The sequence below is a fragment of the Alligator sinensis genome, unplaced genomic scaffold (assembly GCF_000455745.1).
Source record: "Alligator sinensis unplaced genomic scaffold, ASM45574v1 scaffold337_1, whole genome shotgun sequence".
Lineage (NCBI taxonomy): Eukaryota > Metazoa > Chordata > Crocodylia > Alligatoridae > Alligator > Alligator sinensis.
In genome coordinates this window covers 225,028-236,212 of record NW_005841927.1, presented here as the reverse complement: position 1 = coordinate 236,212, position 11,185 = coordinate 225,028, and the positions used below count along the sequence as shown (strand labels likewise).

Below are 11,185 nucleotides of genomic sequence, written 5' to 3'. Positions count from 1 at the left end.
GCGGGCCCCCGCAGGGATCAAACGCTGAGCCTGGCTGTCACTGTGTGGAGGAGGGCATGGGGGGGGCAGTGCCGGCTAGGGGTCAGAGCAGGCGGGGTGGGGGTGGGTGGTATAAAGATGTCAGGACATTTCGGGCATATAGCCCCCCACACTTGCTTGCTCTGGGGTGACCTCTTCCCTACCCCGTGCCTCAGTTTCCCCCTTGCAGCTCATGGTACTGCACACAGGAAGGGCTGGGGGGCATGCTGGGGTGACCCTGGGGTATGGGGTGCTGCAGGAGCCCCCCTCTGCAGTCTCCATGCCAGCAGAGGAGGGAAGGGGCACTTCATCGTGCCCTAGGAGATGTGCCCGGGGGTTTTGCAAGGGGCAACACTGGCTTGGTCTGAGCAGCTGCAAGCCGGTCTTTGCTGCTCTTCCAACGCTGGGCTACCCACACTGGGCTTGGCATGCCCCTGCCCATGGCCCCCCGAGCCCAGCTCCGTGCCCCCCGCCTCACTGCATGGACAGAAGTCCCCTGGACCCTCCCAGGACCAGGAGGGTCCGGAGTCGGCCCCGATCCGAGTCACTCTGGGTGCTGTGCTGGGTACAGCCGGCCCCCAACCCACCTGTGACCCCTGCCTTCCCCTCAGCCCCAGGCGCCATCCCCTAGGGCGAGACGCCTCCTCCGCCCCCCCAGCCAGCTGCAGTGGAGACCAAAATGCCTGCGGCAGGGCAAAGGCAGGTGCCCCGGGGGAGGCCGGCCTGGCAGGCCCTGCCTGGCTTCAGCTGCCGGAGGGGAGAGCTGGGAGGAGAAACACAAGGGGCCCATTCAGTCCTGGCATCCTGTGGGCACCACCCACCGTACGCTGCGGCTGGGCTGGCCAAGGAGAGGCCGGGCAGGCTCAGAGACAGGGGTCCAGCCGGGCCAGAAATACAGAGGAGGGAGCAAGACCTGCCAGCTTTCCCGGGGATGCCAGGAGGCAAGTTGACCCCCCACCGGCCCCTCTGCAGATGGCATCGGCCTCTGCAATTCCCTGGTGCCCAGCACGGTGTGGATAGAAGGGGTGGGGGGGTGCATAGGCCCAGCAGCCATTACCTTGGCCTCGAGTGCTTGCAATACAGGTTCACTTTGAAGCTCCTCTCGCCGCCCTCCGCCTCGCTGCTGGGCTGGCGCGGTCCGGAGCCCTGGGCGCGCTGGAACCATTCGGCGGGCGGGCTGGCTCCGTTCTCCAGGCCGATGGGCTGGCAGGCGACCGAGCTCCCATCTGCAAAATGGAAGCACACCGAGCCGGGCATGTCAGGCCAGAGGCAGGGGCAGGGGCAAGGCATGCCATGTTGGGGGGAATCGGCGTGTGCCAGGGGCTCGGGGCGGTGGCGGGCATTGGGGGGCATTGGCGAGGGGCTGCATGCCTCCCGCAGCCCAGCGCCCGGCACGGCACCAAGTCGTGCTCAGCTCCAGTGTCGTCAGCGCGGGCTCCCACAGGGTTATTCAGCCTGGCGGCGTGCGCACGGGCACCGAGAGCAGCGCCGGCTTTCACGCCTACCCAGCTGTCGGCAACTGTCGGGTTGTCTAAGCTTCTCTTTCCCCCTCTAAGCCGCCTTTGCAGGAGAGGACTGACAGGTGAGGCTCCGGGGGCGATGGCGTCCCCTTCCCTGAGTGTCAGCTGGGGGTGGCTTGGCCCCGGGGGCGGCTGGGGCTCTGGCTCCGGCCAAGGCACTGGCTGTAGGGTCCTTGCAAGGGGAAGGGTGCTCCCCGCGTGCCCTCCTGCTCCTCTCTGTGCCCAGTGTCCGTCTGTCTGACTCTGGGTTTCTCCGGCCCCGGAAGAGCTCAGCCTGGCTCTGAGCCCTGCGTTAGCAAGACCTTGCACCCAGGGCTCTCTCTGCCTGGAGGCGGGCGGCGTGTGTGTCTGCCTGCCTGAGCTGGGTTGTGCTTTTTGCTTCCTTTGTGTGCCTGGCTGGGTCCATGCCCTGTGCGTGCATGCACACGCGTGTGCGGGTCTCCGTGTGCTCGTGCGAGCCCCCGTTTTGGGCTGTCCTGGCCCGCGTTTCCTCCCTCTCTCTCTCTCTCTCTTTGTGCGGCGCTGCCTCTCTTTGTGCGTGTGATTGTGTGTCTCTGCCAGCTTCTCCTGGCTGGCTTGCCTGCCTGTGTGCCTCGCCGATTGTGCCTCCTACTCCGTCGCCTGGTGTGTGCGTGTGTCTTTCCCCAACCGCCGTGTGTGAGCGAGCGCGGGAGAGAGAAACAGCATGTCCCCAGCTCTGGATCTTTGTTGTCGCTCCTCATCGGGGTGTGTGTCTGTGAGTGTACGTGTTCCCCCCCACCGCCCTGAGCTTGTGCAAATGTGTCCTCCCCCCCCAGCACACAGACGCACACATATTCTCTGCGTGATCCCAGTTCCTGGTGCCAGGATTAGCGTGACAACTTATCAAGGAGGCAGGGAAGGAGAATTCAAACCTGTCAGTTCTTCAGTCCATGTTCCCCCCATCGCCACCCCCTCTCCCTTCCCCTGCTCCAAGCCTTTGGTCTCGGAGCTGGCACGGAAATGCAGGCAGCTCCCCCCCAGCCCAGCGGAGAGCTGCGCTGCTGTGCTGCCTGCCTGGTGTTGGGTTACACCGAAGGGCAACGAGGAACAGGAAAATATGCACTAGAAAGACCGGTCTAGTCTCTGATGCATCTGCTAATGCGCCCGGAGCTGAGAGCTGCTGGAGAGGAGAGCGAAGCAGGCAGGAAGTGCACAGAAGGCTTTCCAGAACCGCCTCTGGGTCCCAGTCCCCCCCGCCGCACACACACACATGCACACACACACCCAGGCACACTCACAGGCACTGCTCTGCCTTTTCACTCGGCTGAAACGTGGAGACACTGAAAACCAGTGCAGGCACTGGGCCGGAGCTGAGAGCTGCTGGAGAGGAGAGCGAAGCAGGCAGGAAGTGCACAGAAGGCTTTCCAGAACCGCCTCTGGGTCCCAGTCCCCCCCGCCGCACACACACACATGCACACACACACCCAGGCACACTCACAGGCACTGCTCTGCCTTTTCACTCGGCTGAAACGTGGAGACACTGAAAACCAGTGCAGGCACTGGGAGCCCTGGCTGGGGCTGGGGCTGGGGCTGGGGAGGGTTACACCGACAGGCAGGAGGAGAGGGGCTGGCCCGGGGGAGGCAAGCTCGTGGCACTCATGCTGTGCGTGCAGGAGACACGCGGAGATGGACGGAGCCCTGGGGCGCACAGGGAGTGTAGTGCACACAGCAACACACACGTGTGCACAAACACACGGACTCCTGGAGACACACACAGAGTCACAGCAGAGCACACAAACATGCACACATGTGTGCAAACACGCAGAGTCACAACAGGAAACGCACAGTAACACACACCCGTGTGTACAAACATGCAGACACGCAGAGAGACACACAGTCACAGCAGGGCACACAATAACACACATACAGGCACACAGATGTGGGTTTCCAGAGACACACACATTCACACAATCACAGCAGGGTACACAGGAACACACACATATGCACAAACACGCAGGCTTCTGGAGACACCAACACAGCCACAGCAGAGCACACACATAGTAACACATGCACAAACATGCAGGCACCCAGACACACTCAACACAGGGCACACACGTTAACACACACACACACAAACACATGGGCTCCTGGAGACATGGATGCAGCAACTGCAGGGCACACACAGAGTAACACCCACATGTGCACACACTGGCTCACCGACACCCCCGTGCATGGGGGCACACACATGAAGTCCCAGCCAGGCATACGCAGGCACACAACACAGATGACCACAGGGTTATAGAGAGGTGCAAACACACCCGCAGAAATTCAGGCACCCACGGAGAGCAGCACACGCCGTGTCACGCATGGACACGGAGGGAGGGAAGCATGCAGAGACTCTCAAAGGTGCACACCCCCACGTGCACACCCCCACTCCAGCCAGCTCCTCGGCTGTACCCAGACCATGCAGGCAGGCGTGGGGTCCTGTGCCATGGCTGCCCGGCGGCTATTCCAGCCCTTTCCCCAGGAGGCTCAGCCCGTGGCCGGGGAGGAGCGGAGCAGGAGGCACTCCCTGCCCTGGAGAAGGATGTTTGGGGGCACAGAGGGGCTTAGGCACGTGGGGGGAGGCTGCACCACCGGGGCACCCATCCGGCCCCATGGCAGAAGCAGCCTGCTAGAAGGGCTCAGTCACAGCGTCCCATTCAGCGTGTGCACACACATGTGCACATATGTGTGCGAGGAGGGGAGCGGCTCCAGACTCGGATCTGCGCCCCGGGGCACGGGACCTGCTCGGAGTTGGAGAGCGGTGGCTGGGATTCAACCCCGAGGATGCACCCCGCCACCCCCCATCGCCACACCGGTCCCCTGGCACACCGTCTTGTCCGCCAGGCGTGGGGAGGGGGGCACGGCAGCTGCCCAGAGGCCCCGGGTTTGCAGGGCCCGGAGAGAGGGGTGGGGGTGCGGAGGAGACAGATGCTCTCCACACAATGTTCACTTTCACCTCCTCTGCTCAGCCCCAGGCAGCGGCCACATGTTTTACATTAGGAGCTCTGGACTTCGCCATTCCTGGGTTGTTAGCCAGGGGTAGGGCTTTTTTATCCACCCCCCCCTCTTTTTTTTTTGCTGGTTACAAAACACCAGCAGAGACCACACAAGAGAGAGAGCGAGAGATGAAGGCATGGAGAGAGACAGAGAGAGATGCATGGGGAAGGAGAGAAAGGAAAGGGGGGGGGGGGCGCGTCGGCAGAGACAGACACCGAAGGAGAAATGCCGGGTGTGCGTGCGCGAGTGTGAGCGAGTGTGAGCGCCAGCGAGATTGCAGTCACCTCTTGTTTTCCACCTCCTGACCCCTGGAGCCTTGGCAAGATAACAGCCCCCGAAGAGTGCTGACTTGCCTTTCAGAAATCCAATATCCTCGCCTGGCGAACTAATCGACTACCTGAGCTCCCCCCTTCCCCCCCCAGCGCGGGATTAATCCTGCCACTGAAAATCTTTAATTAGTTTAACAGTTTCAGGCTTGGCGGAGGCAGGAAGCAGAGACACAGACACCCCGGTCCCCCCCCGGGACCTGCGGGGAGGCGGTGCAGCCTGGGCCCGGGGCTGCGGGGGGGCCGCCCCGCTCTCCCCCACGGAGGGAGGCGATGCTGGGAAGGACACGGCCCCTCTGGAGGCGGCATCGGGGGTCCCCAGGGCTGTGTGGGTGGGAGGGAGGCAGCTGGGAGCCGGCGGAGGGAGGGAGCTAGGATGCAGCCAGGATGGCAGAGTGTGCATGTGGGGGGGCACCCTCCACCAGCCTTGCATGGGATGGGCTGCCCCCCCAAACCCACCGCTGCAGGGCATGGAGGGCAGCGCCTCAGCCTCCAGGGCTGCCCTGATACCATGGGGACGGGCACGGCGGCTGCACAGGTCCAGCGGCAGGCAGGCGGCACAGACAGGCTTCAGGCACCTTGTCCTGCACCCCCCAGCCCAGCTCTGGCCACCTCGCCCGGGTGCAAGGGGAAGGCCCCCTCGCCCTCTCCCCAGACCTCCTCCACTAAGCCCCCTCCTTGCAACACTGAGCCGCTGCACAGTGGTGGCACAGACTGGGTCCAGCCAGGGATCGGGGCCTGGCCACGCTAGGCGCTGCACACCCGGAGAAGGTGCACGTGATTCTGGGGTCTCTCCTGCCCCAGCGGGTATCAGCCCGTGCTAGCCCTGCAGCCTGGCGCCCCAGAGGCAGAGCCCGGCGCCACCGCAGGGCTTGGGGCTGCAGTGAGGGGTGAGATTCAGCACATGTGGGGGCTGTTCAGGAGTCCCAGATAGGCAGGGTCGAAGGCGGAAGACCCGTGCCAAGCCAAACAGCGAGGCAGGCACAACGTCCCCGGAGCCGTGGATGCCCCAGCCCATTCCTCAGCCCCCAGGAAGCCCCGTGTCCGCCCCAGGGGAGGTAGGAGAGCTGCCCCCACCCCACGTCCCCTGCCGGTCGGGGTTTCTGTTTGCTCCGTGCAAGGAGCCCATGAAAAACACTGGCTCTGGCTAGGCCCGGCCCCGGTCCCAGGTTGCAAGGGTGTGAAGGGAAGCACATGCACGTAGTTGGAGCGACGCGGAGGCTTCAAAGCCAAGAGGAACAAAGGCCGAGTCTAGTCGAGACGTTCTCGGAGCCAGGTGCACGCTCACCCACTGGTGCTGGGGAAGGGCCGGGGCCCTGTTCACCCATCTGTGCCCAGCTCACCCCCATGTCCCTCCTGGCCTCCCCTCTCCGGTGCCGGGCAAAGCACCAGCTGTCCGTGCCTCACAGGGGCTCTGCCCATCGCCAGCCCTTAGCCCTGGTCCCCACTGCCCTGAGGTCCCTCCCCACGCCGCCCCCACCTCCGCATGGCACGGCCTCCTCGGGAAGGCAACGGGGCGCCCAGCAATGAAAGGAGGCTGCGATGTGTGGGATGGGCACGGGGCTGGAAGCCAGGAAAGAGGCGCTCGACTCATCGCTCTGCTACTGACTGCCTTGGGGAAGAGGCCTGGCCTCAGTTCAGCTCTGTGAAATGGGCACAATCCGGTGTCCTGCACATGCTGTGAGGCCTCCCGACACCACAAGGCTGCTCTAGAAAGGGCAAGTAGTGGCGTTGAGCAAGGAGCTCGGGGCTCTGCGGGGGGACCCACAGGCTTGGAGGGCACACTGAAGCACCACCGGCGACCAGCAAATGGCACGGCAGACGGAGTCGGAGTGAATGCCAGCGGGATGTGGACAGTGTCTCCGCAGAGCACCTCGGGCTGGGCCTGGCCGGGTGGGGGTGGATACAGGACTGCCCCCAGCCGGGCTGGGAGGAGAGCTGGGTTTGGAGCAGCTCAAGCCACATGCGTTCTGCCGACACCTCCTGCTCATGTCACCGGGCACTGGGGCCACATCGCCGAGACCCACCCCTTCCCCATCCCCGAGCCCCCTGGGTCGGGGTTCACAGGTCACGCAGGGAGGGGACCAGGCTCCATCACTCCTCGCTCGGCCCTTCTGGCAAAGACAGTCCCCTGGGTCCCGAGCCACATGGTGGGCCCCCTAAATCAACCAGGTCAGCTCCATTCGTAACGAGCTTTTGGAGAGCCCCAACGTCAGGGCCGGCTCCGTTTGCTGGAGAGCATTAAGGAGTCAGCCACGAATCCCAGGACTCTGGGAGCTGTGGCTTTAGGAACTGCACCAGCTATGCAGAGACCCGCGGTTAGACCAGGGGCAGGACACAGACTGGCCGGGGGCAAAGCCGGGAAAACGAGCATCAGTTCTGCAATGAGCCTGTTCCAGCTGTGAAGTCCCATCCGGGACGAGACGTGTGCACGTGCATCTACACACCTGTGCAAGGTGACCATGCTCCCCACTGTTTTCCACCAAGCACTGGCCTGTATAAGACCCTCCCCGCCCACATGCAAACACACATGTGCAAACACACACGCGTGTGTGTGCATACGCATGCTCCCATCACCCCGCAGGGGGGTGTTTCTTTTGCTTTCATCCAGAGGAGACAGAACAGACGGCGGGAGAGTTTCACGGTCAGCTACGGGGCCAGCAGTGACCTCGGCTCCTGGGTTCCCATCGCCGGAGCTGACGCCTGAGTCACGGGGATGGAGGGGAAAGGTCTGATGGATTTGGCCAGACACCGCTGCCTGGAGCCCCCCAGCACCGAGCACCACAACCCCGGTCGGGCAGCTGGAAGGAAACCTCCGGTGGGACGGCACCGTGCAACGCTGCGAGGCAGATGGCACAGCCACAAAACACCCACTCCCCGGGCGGGAGACGTGGCAGCTCTCGCGGGGTAGGGCTTTCCATCTGCAGAGCGTCGAGGCTTTCTGCCGCCCCGACGGGGTGGCAGGCCGTGCCAAAACCCTGGCCACGCGGGCAGGACGTGGCATGCGGCACCTGGCTGCCTCTGCACGGCTTCTCCCGGCACGGGCGAGCGGCTTCCCCTTCCCGCGCCAGCCCCCGCGGCCGAGAGAGACATTTTGGCTTCTCCCTCTGCCTCTCGAGCGTGGCTCGCCCCGGTGCTTTCTGGGAAGCCTGCAGGGTGCCCGGCACAGATGGCGGGAGCAAGGGCTGCCGGGTAATTTCCAAGCGCCGAGCGCTGCCTTGTGGGGGAGGATTAGGCAGCTGGTCCGACCCCGAGACATCTGCAGCGCCGGGGAGAAATGGCTCAGCCGAGCCCCAGCCAGCGGCTCCTTCCCCGCCTGGGGCCGCCTCTGACCTTCAGCCCAGCTGCCCGGGCCTTTCCCTGCCGGGGCGGGAGGGGCAGGCACGCGGGGTGCACCAGGCCGGACCCCTCCCGGGGCAAAGGGGCAGGATTTGCAACCCCCCCAGGGCTGCCTTCCAGCCACTGCTCCTCTCCCCCCAACTCCAGCCCATTCACCTTGCAGCGGGGGTACAAGCGGGGAGGGGGCTCGCGAAAGGAGCCGACAGATGGGCTGCCGGAGCGGTGGCACGGCGGCCGCGCGCTGCAGTCCAGGGAGAGCGAGTGGGGAAACGGGCTAAATTTAGCCGCCGGCATCCGTGCCAGCTTTGTTCCCCCGCCCCTCCTCTCCGCCGGCAGCTCCTGGCCCGCTCGCTGCCTCTGCTGGGTCCCTGGCACGACGGTGCCCACGGCAGCACCGGGTCCCGGGCTGCACCGTGCAAGGCACCCTGGCGCCCAGAGCAGCCGGGTCTGCTCTCTGCCCGACAGACACCCCGTGAGCCAGAGCCGTGCTGCACCCTGCGCAGCGCCTGCCGCACGCTGGGTCGTCGCACGGAGCCGCCTGGGCTTCCCACCCCCACCCCCATCTCGGGCACGGCGCAGGCCTCTGGCCGGCGCGGTGCGGGTTAACGCCAGGCAGGCTGGAGGCTTCGAGGCTAGTAACATTTGGAAGGCGCCAGCTGGAAACGTGCCCGTCCCGAGGTCTAGAGCTCGGCAGGCGATGCTCCCCGGCGCTGGCCCGGGCAGGGGGGCTGCGGTGGGGAGGGCTGGGGAAGGTGGAGGCGCGCGGACGTCCCCAGGAGCAAGGATGCTGCCCCCCGCGGGGGCACCTGGGCTGCTCCGCAGGGAGCAGGGCGACACGCCGGCCCTGCCAAGCCTGCCCGGGGTGCAAGCTCCCAGCACCTGGCCCCGGCGGGCCGCCTTATTTTAAGGTCCGGGTGCAGCCGGCCGGAACCCAGGTAGGGTTTCAAGGCACCCGGGGGCCCCTCTCCTACGGCGCTGGTGACTCACGCGCCATCTGGGGAGGGCAGAGAAAAGGCGTGGAAGTGGGGGGACGGCGAGAACCCGTCCCCTCCCTGGTCCAATTTTAGAAACCGGCTAGACGGGCCTGGCGGGGCGGGACCCGCGGGAAGGGAGCGGGGCGAGCGGAAACTCCTGGCCCCGGATCCGGTTTCCTGGGAGACCCGGGCCGCGGCGGGGGGCTCGGAGGGGTGACGGGGCGACTGCCAACCCAGGCGTGCTGCGGCGCTGGATCCGGCGCGGGGGTGGGGGGCCGAGGTGAACACCCAGGGAGAGCATAACGCCCAAGCAAGCATGCCAGTCAGGCGTGCGAAACACACACACACACAAGCTACAGCGCCCCATCTGCCACGGAGAGGCTCAGGACGGCCAGCTCTCCTCGCCTGGGCTCTGGCCCCCCAGCTCCCACGCTGCAAGGGAGAGGTGAGCTCACAGGCCCCTTGCCCACCTTGCCGGGTCCCCCGCCTCGGTGTTCCCACCTGCAGCCCTGCCCTTGCTCACGCCAGCAGACGAGGTGCGGTGCAGACACGCAGGGCAGCGGGTCCTGGCCACAACAGTGTGGGCTGGGCCCTGTGGCAAGGATTGAGCCAGATCCCTGGGCTACGCTCCAGGGTGGCATGGATGGGGCCTCCTCTATCCACACCCCGCAGTCAAACCAAGGTCCCAGCCATTCCCCTACATCTCTACGTTGTGCCATCTCCCTGGCTACCGCCACTGAGGACGGGTACCACCACCACATCCTCTGGCTCTGCCCGGATCAGCGCCCCAGCCACAAAGCAAGGCGCCTGCAAACCTCCATGCCTCCCTTATGCCAAGAAGGGGTGTCAGGATCCGGGCGGGTGACCCCGAGAGGCCCTTCCACCGTCCTCCCGGCTGTTGGAGGACTTGCAGCCGACCTGCCTGTCCCCCCTAAAAGCCGCCTGGGGTGTCTGACAGGCGGCAGCCAGGCGGAGAGGTGCGAAGGGGAGGAAAGCACCACTTTGCACTTCCCCATCCACGGCCCCGTGCCCAGGGATCTCGGAGCACTTTGCAAGCCATCGCACCTCGTGGCTGGCACACATGGGGGGCAGACATGTCACGGGCCGCTCTTACCGGAAGGGGGTGGGGGGGAATTGATGCTTCAAGCGGTGAAGCGGCATTGCTGCGGTCCCACAATGGGGCAGGGAGGACTGAATCCCCTTGGCCGGGGTCATGGGATGCTCCCCAACACCCCGAGAGCGGTAAGTGTGGTCCCAGCTGCCCTCCACCCCGACGTGGCGAGAACACTCCTGGACTAGGAGACACCGGGACGGGTGGAGGGATGGCATAGTGCCGCAGGGTGGGCCACGTGAGCCCACGGCGCTCCATGCCCATGTCTGCATGCTGCGCCTGGCTTGGGGGTCCCATTTACCCCGCGTGTCTCAGGGCCACAAAGGGCTGCAGTGGAGCAGGAGGCGCTGCTGGGTGCCATGTACCGCAGCTCCGGGACCCGCCTTCCCTGAGCACCCTGGTTTTGGGGACTGGTGCCTGCACCCCTCTCCACAGCCCTGGTGCAAGGAGAGGCAGGACGCAACTGGGGGGCAGGGGAGAGGGCTCTGGGCAGGGGACACCGGTTATTATTCTTGCCAGACTGCTCTCCATTGCAACGGGAAAAGCGCCCGGCAGAGCCCGTGCTGATTGCCTCCCGCCTGTCAGTCAGGCATCACTTTGTAGATGCCCATAAATTGCTCCATTACCTCTTCTAATTGAGGAGAACGCAGCTGCCGAGGGGCGGTGGCAGAGCAGGCTCCTTCTGAAGGATGCCTCGCACGCAGCCCGCGGGTGCCGGGCCGCCAGGGAGCCCCCCACCCCAGCCACCACGCACCCCAGCGCCTGGCCCGGGGGGTGGGGAAGCCTCGCAGGTGGGATGCGGACTCCAGATCCAGTCCTGACCCCTCCTGTGTGCCCGGGGTCAGGAACAGACCCAGGTGTCCTGACTGCCTACCTGTCTCTGCCTCTTGCTGA

At 65.3% G+C, this 11,185-nt stretch overlaps 2 protein-coding genes across 2 annotated transcripts in view; both read right to left on the bottom strand.

Annotated features, from left to right (window-relative positions):
- AHDC1 (AT-hook DNA binding motif containing 1) overlaps positions 1-11,185 on the bottom strand; it is a 37,195-nt gene that overhangs the window by 10,934 nt on the left and 15,076 nt on the right. Inside the window, exon 3 of the mRNA XM_025198625.1 lies at positions 1,076-1,244. Coding sequence (XP_025054410.1) covers positions 1,076-1,244 — 169 coding nt within the window. The remainder of the gene's footprint in view (positions 1-1,075; positions 1,245-11,185) is intronic.
- LOC112549544 lies at positions 3,096-8,759 on the bottom strand. Its single transcript, XM_025198740.1, has 2 exons — positions 8,363-8,759; positions 3,096-8,126 (listed from the first exon to the last, which is right to left on the bottom strand). The coding sequence occupies exons 1-2, from the start codon at positions 8,498-8,500 to the stop codon at positions 7,080-7,082; spliced, it is 1,185 nt and encodes a 394-aa protein (XP_025054525.1). The 5' UTR covers positions 8,501-8,759; the 3' UTR covers positions 3,096-7,079.

Excerpts from the sequence above, each read along its gene's own strand:
- LOC112549544 (XM_025198740.1), bottom strand. The coding sequence starts at position 8,500 with ATGCCGGCGGCTAAATTTAGCCCGTTTCCCCACTCGCTCTCCCTGGAC. Across the intron at positions 8,127-8,362 it reads GCTTGTACCCCCGCTGCAAG|ATGTCTCGGGGTCGGACCAG; the intron begins GTGAATGGGCTG and ends CCGGCGCTGCAG.